Below are 20,034 nucleotides of genomic sequence, written 5' to 3'. Positions count from 1 at the left end.
AAAACTCCTCGCCGATGAGCAGATGAGACCAAGGAACCGTGGCGACTAGATAAGAACAAGCTCTCCCAGAAACCTTACCTGATCGGAAGAAATAAGAGTCATCTTGGGCTTCTCATAAGGTCTTTTTTATTGATCCATTTCAAGCAGTATTCTCAGTCCAATGTCGCTCGTGACCGGACTGTTGATGGGTGTCGGAGGAAAAATTAAACTGCCCCGCGCAGCGATCGTGTGCGTGTATCAGCTCCGGAGACGGTTCCCTGATCTCATTCATGGGCATCATTCCACTCGGATCGACGACGTATAGTCATGAAAAACGAAAATTCTTGTGGCACTTGAGTTACATCGATTTGCTGAACCCGATGCGAGAAGAACACGTGGCTCAGCGCCTCCCATGGTCGCTCTACAGCTGGCACGATTTCCTCGAGTTTGGAGCTCATGGAAATCTTCTGAGTGGGACTAAGCGCCGTTTCTGTCGAGCGGAGGCGAGGTCCCAGTCATCGGGAATCATACAGATGTGACACCGATTCACGACTTGAGATGCGCCGCGTTCATGAAAGGTAATGCTCCAGCCATCCATGCGTTCGCCATCGTCGGTGAGAGATCTGACGGAGGTCGAAATCCTCGTTAGGAGCAAATAATCGGTAAATCTTCGTAGTCTCTTCCCCGATCCCGTGCTAGATTTATCCCAAAAAAATATCTGGCGTGAAATCTATTTCGGACGTCTGCGTTCCCACTCTTACCGTAGTGAGCCATGGGCGCCGCTTGCGCTAGATGCGCGACCTGCGCGTAATAACTGGGGTGTAAGCCACCGGGAGATACTATCGGCCTCTGAGATAGAACCAGTGGTGATAATGTGAGCCCTGCAATTCATGAGCACCATTGAGGAGACGGTCTCGTTCACGGGTCCTCCCCTAGATGAAGAATCTCGTTTTGTGCATCCGTGTGGAAAGTTTCAGAGTCGACAGCGAAGATAGATTCCCAAGATACACACTGCCCCATAAAAAAACTTTCAGGGAGAAACGTACCGTACATAGAGTCGTCAGTGAGTTTTACGGGTTCACCAACTACGATATCTCTGTGGGTAGGTCTGTAATTCAAACTCGTGCCTCCACGTAGTCTCGGGCTGAGATGACCGTGAACTTGATATCCACCTTGGATGCCGTCCCCTTCTACGTCAGTATGTCCCTGACGATGGCCGCGATGATGATGATGACGATGATTTTGGGGGCGGCGATGATGGTTATGCCCGTGTCCCGAGGCTCCATGATACGGGGAGTCGTGACCATGCGCTGAAGCAGGTCCATGATGGTCGGAAAGGGGTAGCGAAGGTTCGTGGTGTGAAACACGAGTGCGATATCTTCGTCGACCACGGCTGCGGCAGGCAGTTTTGGGAAAATTAAATTGGGGGAGACTTTCGGCCGGGCCGGCTTCTAACCGTGAGAAATCATATGAACGGACTCGAGAATTATGATTCCTCGGTTCCGAACAATTCGCGCCACCGATTGCTTGTAGCGGAAAATTCCTCGGGGAATAGGGATAGCTGGAGATATTCATCCCTCCATCTGCTCCCGAGAAAAGGCGGCGCTCCTGATCAATGATCACTGGCCCCGAGCTAAGAAAGTAAGTTGCGAACGAGCCAACAAATGAGAGAAATAATATCTTCATCAAATTGGTAGCCCCTGAGCGGCGAAAATTCGTGATCTTGCTAGGCCGAGAACAGAAGACGAGCGGGAATTTCGTTCCGTCTTCCACGCAACGAGCCGCCCATCGGACGAGCGATGGTTGCATGGGCGACGACGATCCACTTTCAACTTGGGAGACACGGAAGTTATTAAAGAGCGAAGAAGACTCCTCCTCGACCACGCGTGAGACTGTCGTGGTAAAAGCGAGCGGCGAGGAGTTTTCCCATAGGCACGATCCGCTGCGCCTACCTCAATGTAGCGAGAGTTCGAATTGTAGGGAAAAAATAATCTCTTGTATTGTTTCTCCGCGGGCGAATCTCACCTTCGTGGTCGGTGTTCGTCATAGCCAGACGCGTAATGCTCTTTCCGCGGACCGTAACGATCTCCGTCACCATCGGAGCTGTGGTATGGTCCTCCTCCGTCACTTTGTCGCGTCCCGTGATGATCATGGTGTGGAGGACCGTTATCCTCCCCGGACCCATATGTTCGGTGAGGAGCATCGTGACCGTAATCATCTTGTCCGATTTCGTTCTGTCCATCGTAAGAATCCCGGCCGTCGTTATCCGTCGGACTGTAAGAGTTTCTGGGTCCATCGCTCCCAACATCGGACGTTGGCTCGTAGTCCTCCTGATTTTCCTGAGCGGGCTCGGGACCACGGTCGCTGTCATCTCCGTCTCCCCCACTCACGTGTTGAGGATGTCGAGGGCCCTGCAAGTTGGGACGTCCATCAGTGACCGAACGGGGACGAAGAACTTGAAATTTGTCACACGCTGATGTGGAGAATACCGGGACTTTGTAGACACGTACGTGGTACCCGGCTGAAGAAGCATGATGCGCCCCAGATAGCTCTCCCGCCAGCTGCGGCTGCTGCCGCTGAACTCCGAAAGATCCAACATACGCAGGACTCCGATACGGCGGAGTCTGTCCTCCGACGAGATGCCCGTGTGCTTCGAGAGGTCCTGAGGGATGCACTTCTGCCACGGGATCATGATGTCCGGGAGTCCCTTCTACGTACAGCGTAGGACCTTGGCAGACACAGCAAGGCACGATGATCGACACCTATGGCCGGCATGAGGATTGATCGGTATTCTACACGCGGCTCTATCTGAATAATTCGACATTGAATCATCCGTTGGCGGAATCCGCTCGGGAGTTTCGCGCACGCTAACGAAAGAAGTCAGCCGACCGTTGTGGGAACTTACCAGGAACAACGCGAACATGCTGATGACTCGACTTGATTCCGCTTTGGCGATCTTATCCTATAGAATTAGCATGGTGCTCTCATTATCTGAAAATCCGAGTCATTCCATGAGGGAAAGTGGGTCGCTTCCGAAGACTTCTTGCGTCGATACGAGTATTCCACGGAGGCGGCAGGCTAAACGAACTGGCATGCTCTTCGAATTGGAAGATTGAGGGCTTCGACAAGTCAAAGTTTTTCTCTCGAGTTCCAACGACAGTCCATGAGTCGCGATGCCCCGGACCGAAACGTGACGCAAAAGATTGACTCGCCGCTGAGCTTCGCTGTATGCTAGACTGCTTCTCGACAAGGCGTCGAAGAATCTTCATTGAAAAAAGATGAGTGAATCGCATAAAGCAAGCGGAAACATCGCGTGCCTTGCGGACGTCATCACAAATTTCGATTGTTGTGATGAAGGGTTCAATAATTTCATTCAGCGTCAATCGATGCATGTATATTCCGTTCACTTCGGACTCAATGGGATAGATTCTTGGACTCCTACAGTCAGATCGGGGTTTGAGATCACAAGCTCTCGATGGACTAAGACGCGTGGAAATGTCGGCGAATTATCTTCGGGTGTTCAGGAGCCCCGGTGCCATGTAACCAACCTGGGTTTGAAGAGGAGGAGCACTTGGTGTCACCGTTCCGTCAGTCCACGGTATCCGCCGGACTCAGACGGCGAGCGTACGGACGTAGTCCTCGAGTACACAGTTTCCACTAGAGGCTTTTCTCCTTTTCCGACGATTCGTGCAGAACACTTTCGCATCCAAGTCGGAACTCCTCGCCAGCCGCTCGCCGCGTGCCATTTAAGTTTTGCCGTGGGAAGGGGCAACGAGCAGGATTACCACCGTTTTGAGAGGAGAAAAACGCGCAAACCATCAGCTCAATGTTTTTTACTCTACTCTAAATCGTTATGTGTTTTTACAACGAGGGAGGGGAGTCAGACAGCTGTCGCTGAAGTTGACATGGGGCAGCCGATTGCAGTGCCCTGCCGATACAGAAGGAAAGCCTACTGAACTTTTCGAAGAGAGAAGTCCGACCGAAGCGGTGTCGCCATCTTAAGCCAAATCGTTGCGGTGTCTCTATGTGTTGCTTCAACGACAAGAACGAGAAGCACAAACCAACGGACGAAAAACAAACTAAAAATGCTGCGAAGCTTAAACGAATGATTTTTTGCCTAATCTCTCGGGCACGACAGACACTGCTGTTCAGACGAAGAGAACGCCTCGCACATACTGATTCGAGTCTCTCGCGGCTCCGAACCGTTCCTCGTTTGAGGGAGATTCGCTCATGGCGTCATGAGCCATGTAGCTGAGCCCCGTACAGGACGACAGGAAAGTTTCGACGTCCCTCTGACCCTGGGAGCTTTTCACGCGTCTGCTCGGCCCTCCCCCTCCTCCGTCAAAGCTCCTCATGGGGTCCCTCTCGTCCTCTTCGATAGCTTGTTCTGGAGCGACTCCCGAAGTACGTGGAGGGAGAGGCTCCACTCGACGTGAAAGATTCCTCGGAAGTCAGCACGGAGCTCCTGATCTAAAATGATGGTTTCCTCGAATCTGTCACTGGGGAATAAAGCAAGAGCTGTCTCCAATAGACCGAAGGGAATATAACGACCCGCGACTCTAAGGGCCCGAGGACCCCGCGATTCCCACGTCTCGGCCTGCCTGGCTCCGAATTTCTTCTGAAGACGTCATTCTAGATATATCTCGTCTCATTGATTAGCGACGATAAACGCCGCTCCTGTGGATCTTCCCGCTTGCAGGAGCGACTACGAGTGTCGGCTCACTTATCTTACGAGAGGCCGGTGAGGAATCGACATCGGAAATTTAGATGTACGTGGTTCTACGGCGCTTCCTAGCGTACATATCTCGTCAACTTAATTCTCAGACATTCATGACTCGCGGGCCGGCTCCAACTCGAGCTCGTGGGTTGGAGTTTCGCCGCGCATGCGCGGAGCTCAGACGGCTAGTCTCTGTTTACGGCGACCAACAGATGGCTGCAGCTGGCAATACTTGGAACTCAAGGTCCTCGGAGACTCACCGAGGTATGTCTGCGTAGGACATTGAACTATTCCCATTATCGCTCGCGGATCATCCCGGAGAATCTGCTCCGCTCTCAAAAGCGCTCCCCAGGTGAGCCGTAGCATGCCCCTATGGCTCTCCGGCGATCACCCTCGATCTGAATGACAGCCGATCGTCATCTCTGAAACTGCTGAATCTCCCGAGTCGCCTGATACGACTGTTGACGAATGGCTCTCATCGTTGGCGCGAGCACCCAGACATCGATGCAGGGATTCGGTCCGCGGCCTTTCTACAAGATTGCGCATGAAGCTGCAGAGACTCAAGAACTGTTTTTTTCCCTCCTCGCTGTTCCAGGGTATCGGTTCCACTTGGGGAACGACCGTTTTCTGACAGTATGACTGAAACACCCGACGAGCTTCGGGAAGCCTTCCGACCTTTCGACACTGGCGACGGTTGCATTCTGTCAAAAAACTTGAAGTTCGCAATGAGAGCCCTTGGTTTCGAGCCTCGGAAGGAAGAAGTGAGTGTTCCCGTCGTGTGTACCGTGGAGCATGATTTCCTGAATCTAATCCCCCCACAGAGCATTCATCGGCGGCCGAACTCCCTTACAGGTGCGCAAAATCCTCTCGGATCTCGGCAAGAACGACATGCAGCAAGACAAGGTGAGAATAGACTCAGGGAATTAATTATTCTCCCCGTTTTCTCCTTCTCGAAAGCCAAGAGAATGATCACATGTATGGGCTCTCGAAGGTGTCATTCGACGAATTCGTGTCCATCATGAGCGCAAGGGTAGGCGACGATCCGACCGACGAGACTCTGAAAGCCTTCAAGCTATTCGACGATGATAACACAGGTAATTCTCCCGCCAGCACGGCCCCGGTCTCGTACCGATCCTCCAAGCTTCTTCCAATGTCTAGCAGTCGTAAGATCACTCACCCAATAATTCTTGATTCCCTGTAGGCAAGATATCGCTTGAAAATCTGAAAAGGGTAGCTCAAGAGCTCGAGGCTGATATATCAGTTGATGAACTCCAGCAGATGATCGAAGAAGCTGACAAGGACGGTGACGGTGAAGTGAATCAGCAAGAATTCATGCGGATTATGAAACGAACTTGTCTATATTGAGAAGCACGGAGAATTCGGGAAGGAAGAGCAAGCATGCAGCCGGCCTCGGAGAGCTTAAGAGCCTTTTGCAGTTTTTCGTTCCGAGTTCCGGAGCACCGGATGTCGGTAGACTCGGACTCAGAAAATAAAGATATCAGGAGAGAGTGTACGGACTCGGAGATGTTTTTGCCGATAACATTGACCTCGGGGCGCGAGCCCCGCCCCGAACTGCATCTCTATCGGATTCAAGGAACATTACTTCTTTTTCTTCGTTGGCACATCGATGATGTTCGTCAATTTTTATTCCTCCATGTCATTGATTGAGAATTCTTCATGATAACACATGCTCTATTCTAGTTCACTACTAACAGCTCGGTTTCGGCACGGAAGCTTTCCTTCGAAACATGTCATTTTCCATCCTCGCATCTCATTCATGTATTTGCATAACAGTATCGCCGTCATCATCGATCGCGTCGACGACGAGATCAATTCCTGAATCATCGGGTTCAGCGTCAAGATCGCTGCCTAGTAACGGTTTTTTCTCGTTTCTCGTGCATAGACTAACATCGTTGATTGATTGATTGATTCGTTCGTTGATCGATGGATCATTCCGTCAAACCCAGGAAAGTAGAGAGACACTTCCGAACAAAAAGTTCGAGACCTCGAGAATCCGAGAGTATAGCTCCAAAGAGCTGAATACAATGTGGTAGAGAATGGTAAGTTGCTCTTTTCGTCTCACCCGTTGCTAGCGTGAGTGAGAAAATCGCAGAAGCCTTGAGCATACGGTTGCAATTGTTGCGTTTCATCGCTCCAGTCTCGTTCACCGACTCACGCAGTAAAAAACTCTTCTCGACGGAAGAGTTATCTTGGAACTGATGGATAATTTTCGCAAATTTTCAAGAAAAAAATACAATTCTCACATCAATGCTAAGGGCGATGCGTCGACGCGCGACGCTCTCTTCAAAGATAAAGATGGATCTATCTAACATTTTGTGTTCGTCTAGATGTATATATATGTAAATTGATTCCATACATACATATATTTTTATATATACTTCTGAATTCGATCATATTTCGGATATGCTGGAGGTAACTATAAAGTAGAAGGGACCGACATCGATGATATGTATCTCTCAGAAGAGCAACGAATAAGTCAAGAACTCATCGGATACAGTAATTATCGAGATTTTCTCGGATCACTCAGAGCTTTAGATGACTTCCGACGACGATCGTCGTCTCCGTCAATCCTCATGTTACGCTCCGAGATAAATGAGAACGGTCGCCGTGGAATCGATTGCCGTACTGAGAGCACCCCGGTCGAACTATCCGGAATGCATTATTTACTCGGGCGTCGGGGGACTCCTTCTCCTAGAAGGCAGCATGTAGAATGCGCCGACGAGCGGCACTAAAGATATGAAGGGGGCTTCCGGTGGAACTCTTTGTATGTTTGTTTGATGATGTTAAGACGACCGGCTGGATACACCGTCTCCGTCAGAATTCCAAGTCGCGAGTTTGTGTCTGGAACAGTCGAACTTTTTTCCCTTATGTTCGAGTGACATCGGACGTCATCATAATTCCAGAGCGCGTGCTATCGAGATCGGTTGTTCGCTCGACGATCGATGCTCCGGGGATCCTGATGGTCATCTGGCTTTCTCGCGTTGTTGCTGATGTTGTTGTCGCTTTTTAAGCTGATGTCGCTGTTCCGAACTATTTTGTCGTGGTCAAAAACAAGAAATGGGTGATTTTACACAGTATCAGGCGCTGTACAAAACAATGGCGGTTGCTCGGTCGGTGTGCGATTGCTTCTCAGTTTTGTTTGTCACTTTGTCTAAAAGGGTTACGAGGTTGCTGTCGTTGCTTCTCGACATGGAGATCTCGATCGAGTCCGCGATTTCTTTTACCTCAAGCCCTGGAGCTTAGGCGTTCTGCGCAGCTGATCTCGATCACGAGACGAGACCGAGGAAAGGACTTTGTTCGAAAAAAACACCGCCGTTTCAAGCACGTGATACATTTTTACATCTCACACATATTTACACCGCGATCCCTCCACGAACTCTAAATACTGTTGGGATCCTGATGAGGCATTTGGCTATTCGCAGTGTTAGCACCCGGAGAGACGCCAAGCATCGCGTGAGGGTGTTGCTTGGAGTCCGCACCGGTGGCTTGCGGGCTAGCTCCATAGTCGAGCCACGAAGGTGTCGGGCAATTCGACATCGGAGATTCCGTCATCGGTCCTCCTCCAAGGAGATGTTGAGGGGGAGGTCGCGGTTCGTCATTCTTGTCATCTTCACGTCGTTTGAGGCAAGCTGCCTTAGGGTTGAGGTTCCGTTCGCGGACTTGCTGTTCCAGAGAGGTTATAACTTCAACTGCCTGATGAAGTATACCGAGCTTGGTTTGGGCCTTGTCCGACTTCAAATGAAGCATACACATTCTACCCAGCTCTTTGAAAGCACCATTGATATCTCGCACACGAATTCTTTCGCGTGCATTATTTGCCTGCCGTCGGCCACGTTCTCTTTCTGCCTTAGTTTCAGGATCATCGTCCAGTCCGTCGTCGGAGACGGAAAACGCATCGCCCCCGGAGTTCGAGCCGGGACCCAAGGCCGAGTTTGAGTTTGTCCCTGACGCCCAGTTGACGTTCGCGACGGTGAGGGCCTTCGTCGCCACGGGCGCAGGTCTTTGCCGCTTGGCAACTTTGACATTCGCTGAACTTGGAGAAGTCGGGGTTAGGGCGGGGCTAGAGGTTTTCGAACGTTTCGCTCCAGGTTCCTCCTTAACCTCGACCTTGAGACCGGTTCCGGGATAGGCGGGCGGTTTCAATTCGATCGGGCTACTCGCTCCAGCGTAATTGGGACTCATTGGGTACTGCGGCGGGGGATGTTGGGGACTCGTCGCTTCGGCAAGATTCCTTAATACGTTCATAGCATCATCGAGGCGTTCTTCCATGATAACGCCTACGTGGTTCGGAACTAATTCGTTTCCTGTAAGCGGCACAACACGATCAGCAACGGTACATCGAGAGCACTAATAGAAGGGTCCAAGGAACGCGGTGGAATTTTTTTTTTCTCGCGTTACGGTCTCAATAATTCAAACCGATTGATATGGCCTGAGAATAATGCGCAATCAAAACTCACCTGTGGGCACGGCGCTATCAGTCGGACCGTAAGGGACGTGCATTCTCTGCTGTGGCGGCTGAGACCAGCTAGGGGGTGGGGACACGTTGGGAGCCCCGTAGTCTACATAAAGTTTATTGGGCATGTTTGTACCGCTGCCGACCTGCGCAGCCGACAGGGGCAGCGGGGAGGATTGCGCCGAAATCGGAGTCATCTGAGGTGAATGGGGCGGGTATTCATTGAAACTCGACATCGGGGGCAATCCGGAATACTGATGGGGCTGGGGCTGCTCGTGGTGCAGCGGAGGAGGTGGGGGTAGGCTCCCCCCGTAATACTTGGGCTCCCAATGGCCCTCGCTAGGACCGGGTGAGTTGTCGAAGTAGTCGACCGGCGATGTGTACTGGCCCTTGTTCAACATAGTCCCGAAGTCGGCGTAACCCTGTCAACGAGAAAACCATTAGTTGCAGATGGCGGACGGAAATTCAAGTCAGGGATCTCTCCACTCTAGCCCTTGCCGTATGTATGTATGTATGAAGTTGTGCGGAGAATAACCCCAGCACTAGAGCTGTTGGAGAATGACTGCCTGGATGACGCGGAACATCACGGCTAAGGAAGCTGCGCGAGTCCGTGACTCCAGGAGCTTGCTCCCTACGCTTCGGGAACACGTATTTCAATTTTATCGAGTCTCCACTTTTGGATGATGCTCCATTCATAGGTTTTGCAGCTCTCGTAAGTTTCCCCTCACTGGGCTGGCTTAGCTCCGCATGAAGGATAAACTAGGCAGTGGGAGTTCGGACATTTCGATGGAGACAATCATCTATTGAGCCTACAGAAAGGTGGCGAGGATTCCTCCCCAGGCTTGATCGACGCACGGAGCCTTCGTTCTTGGCTACGCTTAGAAGAGCCGTGTCGCCGTAGCGCCATCTGGCGTGGGGCACCAACCTGCAACGAGACATGGACGCGTGGAGGACGCGTGGGTTCGAGCCTTCTAGTCGAGAAGAAGGCCTCTTTCTCCCGTTCCTCGCTCAGAAAGCAGCGAACAGGTAGCAGATTCCGAAGCGAACATGGATGATTCGGTCGAGATCCGCACCGCTATGGATTTTCCTTCAAATTGCGCCTCACAACGGTCCGAATCCGGAGATCGTTGGCCCTCGGACCATGTCGCCCTCCAATCAGATGTGAAAGATATGGAATCCAATACGAATCGAGGTCCGAATCCAACGCGAAGCTCATCGAAATCTATAGAATCTATCGAACCTTCCCCGGTGACCCATAGAAAAAGAATACCGGTCCCGTATAATGAGGATATCCACGATCAAATCTCAACGGTTTTGAATATCGAGTTCCGAGATTATCACGTGGCAGACATATAACAATATAATAATGATAATAATAATAATAATAATAACTCTGGAGCGCGCACTCTCGATGTCCAGAGACATTGTTTCCGGAATTTCTGTCTATTTCGATCGTACATATATCGCTGCTTCTTTCTGTGTCTATCGGCGGAAGGTTCCCGGCTCATACGCACTAACAGCAGAGCAGTACCCCACCACCAACACCACCAATGACAACAACAACAACAACGATAGCTAGCGGCAGCAGCAGAAGTTTCGTCTTCTTTCTGTAGACGCCACCACGAAAGCCACCATCTGTTCGTGTCTGGAGGGGCCCAAATGCTCCCGACCTCGAGCGACCAGGCAGGCAGGCAAGCAAGCAAGCAAGTAGCCAACCACACGAACACCGAAGAGAGCTTCGATCTCCGCGAACCGACCAGTTGAACTGCATCCCCTCGATAGTCGTTCACAGACTCCTCTCAACTTACTCTGAAATACATTTTCATAGCAGTCACCAAAGCGATGCCTTCGGACGACGGAGACGCGTGGGCGACGCGCGTTCGTTGCGCGGGGAATGTTTCTCTTAATTATTATACGTCTCCTGAATAGTTCAGTATGATTGAATCGTTCACTTCAGATTCATCCGCGTACGTCAATCAGGTGATGTTCTTGGCCGCAGCCGTGCTCGTTCCTCGTTCCAGCTGCGAAAAATGCCGACGGAGATCCAAATAGAGACCAAACACCCGCGGAGATCAGAACGGTTCCATGGCGACCCGGAATCCATCACGTTTGAGCGACAAGGACCGAAAGAGACTCGTGAAAAAAATGAAAAGTTGTTCAACTGAACTCTTTCGTGAGAGCCTCTGCCCTCTCGCCTGCCGACACATTCAAGCGACCAGACGTATCGGACGAGACTCACAAGAAACGATTCAGAGCACGATAGTGGAGGAACGCGACCGGTCTCGAGAAGCGAGCATCTTGCACACGAGCGTCCACCGACCATAGAATCCGGCTGTAGTTTGACCAGGTTAAACAGAGAGATCCGTGAAAAACAGCCCGTGGTCCCGCGGAGATTGCGACAGAACAATGGGACAATCGGAGCCAACTTTGCTCACCTGTGTATGGAGTGAGCTCCTGCGGAGAGCTCCGAAGAAAGCAGGTGTACCACCCGAAAACCCCCGTTCCTGTACCCATGCATGCATACGTACACACATCCAACCATCCATCCATCCAAAGGTCCGTCCATCCCCTCATCAATCGGTCTTTCCGTCCGTTAGCCCGCGCGTCCATGTCGTACGCGATCGCATTGCGGTCCGACCCTGCGTCTGAGAGAACGCTGCATTGAGGCCGTTCTTCAAGTGGGATAACGAAACATTCGACTTCGTACTGACGTCCGGAATCTTCGTTGAGAAGCGAGCGAGGCGCGGCCAGAATTTCAGCCCTGATTCCAGCGATATCGGGTAGAAGGTGGTCGCGTACGAGTACGAGGGTTTTTTTTCGCAGGGATTTTTGGCTCCATTTTTTTCTAGAAAAATCGAGTGTCATGCATCGCGTTGTTCCGGGAATTGATCCTGCGCGTCGATGGAAGCCAACGCCGGAGCGAATTTCTTCGCTAGGGCGCCCACCCTAATGAAGAAAGGTATGGTTGCCACCTTCCGACCTGAACGACTGCAGTGCTGTCTGAAGGCCAGAACGCGCCGATGACGCAATAACGTCCGCACTGAAGTCAAAAGTCGCGGCACAAGCTTTCTGAGAGAGCGAATTTCGTTGTTGTGAGCGAGTTGCTGTAGTTGCATAGATAGATAGCGCAGGGATACGAAGTACAGTCGAGAGTGAGGAAGCGATGGAGGTGGATTCAACGAAAATGATGACGAACATTTTCTGTAGACGGTGGCAGCAGCAGCAGCAACGGCGCCTTCATTTGGTCGCCGATCGGAACCGTTGCCTGTTTGCCTGCCTGACTGACTGCCTGGCTCACTCACTCGTTTGCTCGCTAGCTGATCCTTCCCAAGATCGACGCCCGCTTCGTTGCTACGGTTGCTGCTGCTGCCGCTGCCACCGCCGCCGCCGCTATCCCTCCAATGAGGGCCAGGTGTTTTGTGAGACTTCGGTTTTTTTTCGGTGACTGTGTCGCCCCGTCACCGAAGAGCAGAAGTCGAGGTGAAAAATAAGAAGAAAAGTCGGGAGAGAAGAAGCCAGACTCGGTGAGAAGAAGAAGCTACTGCAGCGGTAGCAGCAACGCTGCTTGACGCGGCTCGACTAGGAATTATGAGAATTTTCAGTCTGCTCTCTCTCGGCTATTCAACAATCGATCCTTTCGGAATATTTATCTCTCAGTTTTCGAGGACCGCAGGAATATTCTGCTCTTGCATACCGTGACGATCACTCCCCATCGCCCATACCGTATTCTTCCCCCAGAGCGCCGACTTCTCACCCTCTCAGAAACACGGGAGGTTGCTCTTTCAGATTTTCAGATTATTTGCAGCGGTCAATATTTCCAACTTCGTAGGGCAGGTTTCGAATTTCGCATCGAAAAAATCACGTAGCCCAAGCAGTCGTATTGAGGACCAAATGTAGTTGTGACATGCTGTCGGGAAAAATACCAATCGAGTTCTGTATATGTAGCGATGATACGATGGAGAGGCAACACATAATAATGTCCTAATGCGCATGAGGCGTTCGCCGCCGCAAACGATTTCTGATGTTGTGGTTTCAATATCTATTGATAGATGCGGTCCGTGAAAGGCAAGCAGCCTGACACATACAGATCTCCGGGCCTTCGTTCAGTGGGACGAGTTCACGAGAAAAACCCAGCATCGGGTCGTCTCTGTGTGCTGGAGCGTTCACTTCATCGCGTTCCTCATATCGCTCGGAAACTCTCCTCTGTCGAGTGAACCAATTAGCTGCACGTGTCGCTGAGGAGTCTCTCTATTTTTGCATGCTTTCGAAACACTCGAAAGTATGCTTGAGAATCAGATACGTCCACATCCGAGTAGGACAGGTTCCAACATATCCGCAACTTACTCCCGCTCACAATAAGTGATACCGACGAGTGGCAGCAGCTGACCCCTGACTTCGAATGCTATATTCGTCGTGATCGAGAACACTGGTCGCAATATTTTCTTTTAAATGCAGTCTCGGTCGACTCTCACGCCGGAACCTCAGTCCTCAGTCTAGGAATAGACGCCCGAAACATTTATGTTCCCCACCCACGCCGGGGGAACAGAATCAAATGCGGTGAGAAATATCTGAGTCCCTCACGAATCCCGAAACTTCCAACCCGTGGGCAAATACGGGAAGGAGCTCTCCGAGAAGGCACTCCACGCCCGCATTGGGGGATACCGAAGACCTCCGTCTACGTTGAAGTTACATATGTATGCGACTGCCCGTCCCGAAGGGAAAAGTCCTCCAGGGCACGGAGTTTCGCTTCCTCCCTCGTGGCAGACAGGGCATTTTCCCATTGTCAGCACCGATTCACGATGTTGCTGCTGTAAAGTGTTTCGAATTTACGGAATATCTCCCTTAGAGCGAGAGGAATAAAGCAAACGTTTGAGCTTCATCACCACTGTGGTTCGGGATCCGGGGATAATTCTAAAGCTCAAAACACGATCGTGAAATTCGTCATATCCGTGCTCCTGGCATCCTCTGCTCAGATTATCGCTCGTTGAGCCGATACTGACTTCGGCGAGTATCGTGCAACGGAAGCACAGGCCGCCACGTCCTAGTGGTGATCGCTCGCGGAATTGTTTTGGAATGCTCTCGCCTTACATGATGTCACGATGCGAACTTCCGTCGAGTGCACTTTTTGAGTGCGCCACTTCGAGCTCATGATACGAAATGAAATTTTGGTGGGGAGGACCTATCCTTCTTCGTGTTGGCTCTCGCAGCCAGGAAGTTATTGACGGTAGAATGCATGGGATACTCACCGATTGACTGGAGCCGAGGGTTGCTGTAGAGGAGTATTCGTTGAAAAAGCCGGACAATAATTGCGTGGTGGCCATGTCGCTTGTTTGTTGAGCCAACGGAGGCAAAGATTGAATCGGCTGAAGGGGCGGAGGAGGTGGAAGATCCATTGGGCCCACTCTGTGCATTACGCGCGTCGACACGAGAGGGGCTGCCCTCGCTAAACGATGTTGTCGAACATCAGACACCAATGATCCACGAACTTCACCGTGCTCTGGCCACTGTTCGTCTGGCCGAGTCTAGATTTCAATCACGCTCAACGGGATGGTCGAACCGCGTTGTTTGAGACCGCGAGTGCCACAGAACTTCGAGCGGTTCCGGGTCGCCTCAGTCAGCGAGATGTGTGCCGCAATCAGCTGCGGATTCTGACTCGGCCAGGGAAGCGACTCCCGAGTTTCGAGCAGCACGGGATGTTCGTCGATGCGCCGTCGCACGACGACTGGCCTCGATGCTGGACGCTTGGAATCGGTGAGCAGCTGATGAGCGCTACGCACGACTATGCACCGATCGCGAGCGTGGACGAAGTCGACGGCGTTTAGGGCGAAGCACAGAGCGAGTTACGAAGCCCCAACCGGCTGCGGGATGTGCGAACTTCAGAACAGTAGCCGAGGCATCGGTGGACGTTCACGGTTTCTCCCGAATACGGGGTGATTGCAAGAACATTCACGAAACTCACTGGATCACAACGTAACGCGGTCTGAGCTCTCTTGAGAACAACGCGTCCAGTGTGCACGCGAGTCCTCGTAGGAAAGGGCCACTTGTGAGGGTCTGTCCCACAACGGATCCAACGCTGACATAGCCGCGCTCGGTGAAGGAGACTGGTTCTTTGAGAGGAGGGGATCGGCTGAGCAGTCTCTCTCTTTTCGACTATGAAAACCACGGAGGAAACTTCAGAGAATTCGGCGGGCTCATTGAGAATATCACAATCGAAACGCATATGCTCCTCATCATGAACGGTCCGCGCCGGCTCGGATGATTTTGAATCGAAACCTGAATTGAGCCGATGTTGAGTTCGGTGCAATCATCAATATTTGATCGCTCGCGAAAAATTCTGCCACCTCTCGGAAACTCAGACTCTCGGAATTGACGGAAACCGGAGATCCGACGGATATCCCAATGGAGTAGGAGAATAGGTAGTGAGACGATTCCGTTCAGGACCCAGACAGAGAGCTAGGCAGGAGAGTCAGAATTTTAGACCGAACTTTAGCCTTCTGCAAAGGGACGATGTGGGGCATTGCCGCCGTCGAGCTTCGTCGGGGGAGGGCAATCGCAAAAAATCACTTTCTCATGTAGGTAATTATCTTGTATCGAGATTCTCCTGCATTCTGGCAGATCTGTGAAGCTTCATTCATCCCTGAGAGAAGCGGGACGATATGATGAACTTCGAGAACTCCAGCGGATTCCATTCCTGTGATTTCCCCGATCCCAGACTCGGAGCGGCCGCGATCCGGGAGAGATTCTCGGCCTCTCACGGTGTTTGGAACGAAGTCTTCGAAACTTATACGAGAAGAAGGGTGCGGTCTTTCTCGTTCCGGGAAACCATCTGGACTTTGAAGACACTCCCGCTCGATTACACTGTCCTGGATGTGCGCGGTGTCTCTTTGGCCGTTTTGACCGCGCGGTGCTTCAAACAGACTTCTCGAGCGTACCTCAAGGAACCTCAGGAGCTTCTAGATTCAGCTCATTATCACCTGAAAATTGCGAAAAAGAGATCAATCATCCTCACGTCCCGCTTTAGAGGACCCCGATGAGCACCCATCGCGCGGCGAAATCCTTGATCGTCGTAAATTATAGTGTCCTTGCTTATCATCAGTCGGTCAAGATTAACAGGGTCTACCATGCGCTTAATCGTAATATTTACACCGAGTCGCTTGCTTATAGGGAGCTCGGGCCAGTTTCCCTCGCCAGGCAGATTCTGGCTGATCGGAAGCAACCCGGATTAGAGCCTTAATCTCAATAATATTGTTTTCGTTGTAATTGGTGGCGAAATGCTGATTCCCGTGGGACCCTCGTATTTCACCTACTCTCTCCGAGTATCGAACTGAGAAGAATGGAAACCACGACGTGAAGCAGCTCAAGAAGTGAAGAACAAGTGAAGAGACTCGAATCGGAACTTCACACACTGTCCGCTCCAGCATGCCTATGTGGACGATGATCATTAACGAACTGTCGTAAGGGAACAGGAGAAAGAGTATGGAAGCATCGGGCCAAAGCAGCGGATAGATCCGACCGTGACTGTTGGCCACCACTATCAAGTTGGCCGGGCGGGCGGGCGTACTGGATGGCTGGTGAGGGGTCAGTCCCGCGAGATCCTCGTCATTCGTCGCTGTAGAAAAAACACAATAGAAGGTGGTTGTAGACGCGAACGCTTCTGATTCGAGCTGCCTAACAGGTAGACCGCCTCGGTCCAGCGCTCTCAAAGCAGCCTACGGAGCTCGTTGTTTGCCAATACACCTTCCAACGGCCGATCGTCTGTATTCGCGGATTTTAGACTCCGAGGCACGAATCTGATGTTGTTCACGTCACTCGAAATCCGATGAGGAACCCGTTTTCCGGGGAGCTCATCTTCTCTCCGGGAATAGAGGCCCCAGATCCTTGAGACAGAATCTTCCCTTTCAAGAACACTCCGGGATGCCGTCGGCTTCGGCTGATTCATAGGGACGATCACATAAGAGATCGATCCCTTCGGAGATGGGCTAGTTATCGATTCCCGTTTTACCTCGGAGGAAAGGCTTGATCCCACCGGCCAAAAGTCTACCCCACCTCTCTCTATACGCCGCCGCGGCTCGAACCGAATGACTGTGACGCTTCTAGTACATATACCTCAGACAGTGAGCAGAAGGCCGCAAGGAATACTGATTTTTCCGGGATTCCGAAGGCCGAAGGCTGCCGTGGGAGCACATCCCTTCCCGACGATATATGCGGGAGATGCTCGAGATTGGTGAGCCCCGTATACCGGCGATTCTCTGTACCTTGGGCGCCTGATGGTGAGATACCCACGAAACAATGGCCGGACGTTCCTTGACTTCTGAAGGTGAAATTATCCCAAGCACCTAAAGATACGGAGCTCCGCAGGGCCTTTGTGGACTACACTCTTCATCTAACAGATGAGATTCACTCTTGACTCATGATCATCCTATGGGCAAGCTGCTCTCTATCCGATAGCCCGTGAGCCTTCGGCAAAGCACCGCGAACCACAGAGCGAGAACTAGAATCTTCGTGAAGAGGATATTGGATGCTAGCCATTGTAAATCAGACATGAGCTATCTCAGTAGCTTGCCCCAATAATTTGCCATTAGGTCTGCAGGAATCACTGCTCCCATCAATGCTCAATTCCGCTCTATTGCAATGACGCGCGTCAGAACGGTCTCATTCACGTTTGGATACATGATCCAGGGTGATCATATCTTTCTGAAAACTCGCGCAAACCAGCGAGACCGAGGACGGGATCTCTCAGATGAGGCTGCCGTCCGAGACCGGCGCGGAAAGTCCAGCGTTGGAAAGATTTTCCCTTCTGACCCAATCGAGCGCAGAGCTCTCCCATCTCATAATTGCATCTGGTATATGTATGTATCTTGGAGGAACCTGGTTGCGGAAATAGAAATTCTTCTTGAATATGTAATCGGAGCTCGGCCACGAAGCCTTCTCGCGAGATGACCGATCGAACTCAGGACAGACGAGGTGTCGACGTCGCGCCGTACCACTTGACAGTCACATCAGCTGTTGGCTGGAAGCGCTACCCGTTGGTCATGGATCGGAAGCCTTGGGCTCTCGGCCTCACTCACAACGACATCTTGATTTCTCTCGCTTTCGACCCAACCACGGCTCAAGTCGACGCAAAATCTCTGTCAACTCACACAAGAACGATGAAAGGGACTTGCAACCAATAAATTTCCGTTAGACCAATGTGTTCGAAAAGGGGAACCCCTATGATAGAAACATGGCAGGCGGAGATCTCCAGTCTCGACTCAGCGCAAACCCGGTACATGCGAAGTCATAGCTCTCTGAATCTCAGTCTGAGAGATCTAACGTCTGTGCCCGAGTTTCTAAGGCTAGTCAGGGAGTTGGCATCGGTCGGTGCTCGGAGAGTCTCCTTGGAGTCGAGTAGACTCCAACCTCATCCACAAATGATGCTCTCTGATGTGCATTCGTAGGCCGTTATCTTTGTAGCGTCCCTCAAAAGCTCACGATTCAGGCTCCGAAATTCGACGCTGTAGATGATCGCTCTCCTTGAGCGCGACCAGCGGGAATCGTGCTTTCGTCATAATGGGATTCGGATTGGTTATCCATTCAGCGGCAAGTCTCTCTCGACATGGCACTTGCAGCTGCCCGAGTTGTCGTAGCTCGGCCACCGGAACGCGAAACGTCTCCGTCTCCCGGGAAAATATCGACGTGTCTCGGTTGATTGCCAAGTCTCCTTCGATTCCGATTATGCTCCTCCTGCTGAGAGAAGCTCGTAGACCCATACAATGCCGTGCGGCTCACGCAAGCCTCGATGGAGTTTTTCCGTTCCTCACGGAGAGTCGCAGCCGGGTTCCCTGTCTTGAGCGCGTCAAGCCGGTTTCTCGTTTGCCGGGAAGAAAGGAGGGAGTTCGGAGTCGTGCCAGGTCGGCGGAAGCTCGGCAGGGCGGGCAAGGTTCCGTTGGGCCGAGCGTCCCCTCTTGGATTCTCGCGACAAGTCGAAATTCGTCTATCGCTACACGGCAAGCCATGTGTCTCTGGGACTCCGGAGTGAAGGAGAACAACGAGGAGGATACGCCCCCCTGAATCAGCTCCGATACGAGTACATGCTGATCCAGGCTCGAACCTTTGGGCCCGAAACTGGGCTGCCTAGCCTTCACTTTCTTTCATATATTCGCTTTACAGCATAGCCGCAGAAGACCCTCGACATTCTGACTTTCTTCCTTTGCCAAGCATCTCCCGCTATCCAGCGGAGTCGCTGACGGACGAGGGATTGGGAAGCGAATGAATAAAATATGTGTTGGACGTAATCATCTGAGTTTATTTCAGCTCTCATGATCTCAATACTTGACACATATCGAAGGAAGTCAACTGTGGCACAGGCGACGTTCTCGGGAACCTTCACGTTCGTAACTCGATAAGATTCTCGTTTCATCTAATCTCTGTATATAATCCTCTCGGTAATTAATTGTTGGGTTCGTATGCTTGTGTTTTCGTCTGTTTCTCCGCGTGTTTCATGGTGTATCGGTACCACGCGTGTCGTTTTCCGTCATGGCTGGTATGCAATCACTTGATTTTTCAGTCTTTCCGCAGCTTTCGGAGCCGATCCCGAACACAGATGATTTGATTTTAGAGTTGGATTTTATCCCTCGAAATTCCTCTCTCTTTCCTGTTTCCCTCGATTCTGTGTTCGCGGTACGTGGATTCCGCTGACGTCCTCATCGTCGGCTTATGCCGTTGGCAGAACCCTCATGCTTAACCAGCAGAATGAATCGGTTTCCTTTCCAACGTGTATCGGTCAATGGCAAGCTGGTCCTTCGCTCCCTTACGCATGAATGTCAAGTCACTGCTGAATGAGGTTCTCGTAGGAAAAATACGCAGTGACGAACTAATTGATGAC

The 20,034-nt window shown here is 51.5% G+C and overlaps 2 protein-coding genes across 2 annotated transcripts; one reads left to right on the top strand and one right to left on the bottom strand.

Annotated features, from left to right (window-relative positions):
* Positions 1-5,331: 5,331 nt before the first annotated feature.
* Positions 5,332-6,061, top strand: LOC100905347 (caltractin-like). Its single transcript, XM_029112123.1, has 4 exons — positions 5,332-5,457; positions 5,549-5,599; positions 5,688-5,790; positions 5,898-6,061. The coding sequence occupies exons 1-4, from the start codon at positions 5,332-5,334 to the stop codon at positions 6,059-6,061; spliced, it is 444 nt and encodes a 147-aa protein (XP_028967956.1).
* A 2,034-nt stretch (positions 6,062-8,095) lies between these two features.
* Positions 8,096-14,581, bottom strand: LOC108864539 (protein daughterless-like). The gene is made up of 3 exons (XM_029112122.1): positions 14,417-14,581; positions 9,175-9,592; positions 8,096-9,021 (listed from the first exon to the last, which is right to left on the bottom strand). The coding sequence occupies exons 1-3, from the start codon at positions 14,579-14,581 to the stop codon at positions 8,096-8,098; spliced, it is 1,509 nt and encodes a 502-aa protein (XP_028967955.1).
* Positions 14,582-20,034: the final 5,453 nt, after the last annotated feature.

The sequence above is a fragment of the Galendromus occidentalis genome, unplaced genomic scaffold, assembly GCF_000255335.2.
Source record: "Galendromus occidentalis unplaced genomic scaffold, Mocc_1.1 scf7180000077484, whole genome shotgun sequence".
In the NCBI taxonomy this organism is placed as follows: domain Eukaryota; kingdom Metazoa; phylum Arthropoda; class Arachnida; order Mesostigmata; family Phytoseiidae; genus Galendromus; species Galendromus occidentalis.
This window is presented reverse-complemented; position numbering and strand designations above follow the sequence as displayed.

Excerpts from the sequence above, each read along its gene's own strand:
- LOC108864539 (XM_029112122.1), bottom strand. The coding sequence starts at position 14,581 with ATGCACAGAGTGGGCCCAATGGATCTTCCACCTCCTCCGCCCCTTCAG. Across the intron at positions 9,593-14,416 it reads CCCTCGGCTCCAGTCAATCG|GGTTACGCCGACTTCGGGAC; the intron begins GTGAGTATCCCA and ends TCTCGTTGACAG. Across the intron at positions 9,022-9,174 it reads TGATAGCGCCGTGCCCACAG|GAAACGAATTAGTTCCGAAC; the intron begins GTGAGTTTTGAT and ends TGCCGCTTACAG.
- LOC100905347 (XM_029112123.1), top strand. The coding sequence starts at position 5,332 with ATGACTGAAACACCCGACGAGCTTCGGGAAGCCTTCCGACCTTTCGAC. Across the intron at positions 5,458-5,548 it reads TCGAGCCTCGGAAGGAAGAA|GTGCGCAAAATCCTCTCGGA; the intron begins GTGAGTGTTCCC and ends ACTCCCTTACAG. Across the intron at positions 5,600-5,687 it reads ACGACATGCAGCAAGACAAG|GTGTCATTCGACGAATTCGT; the intron begins GTGAGAATAGAC and ends GGGCTCTCGAAG.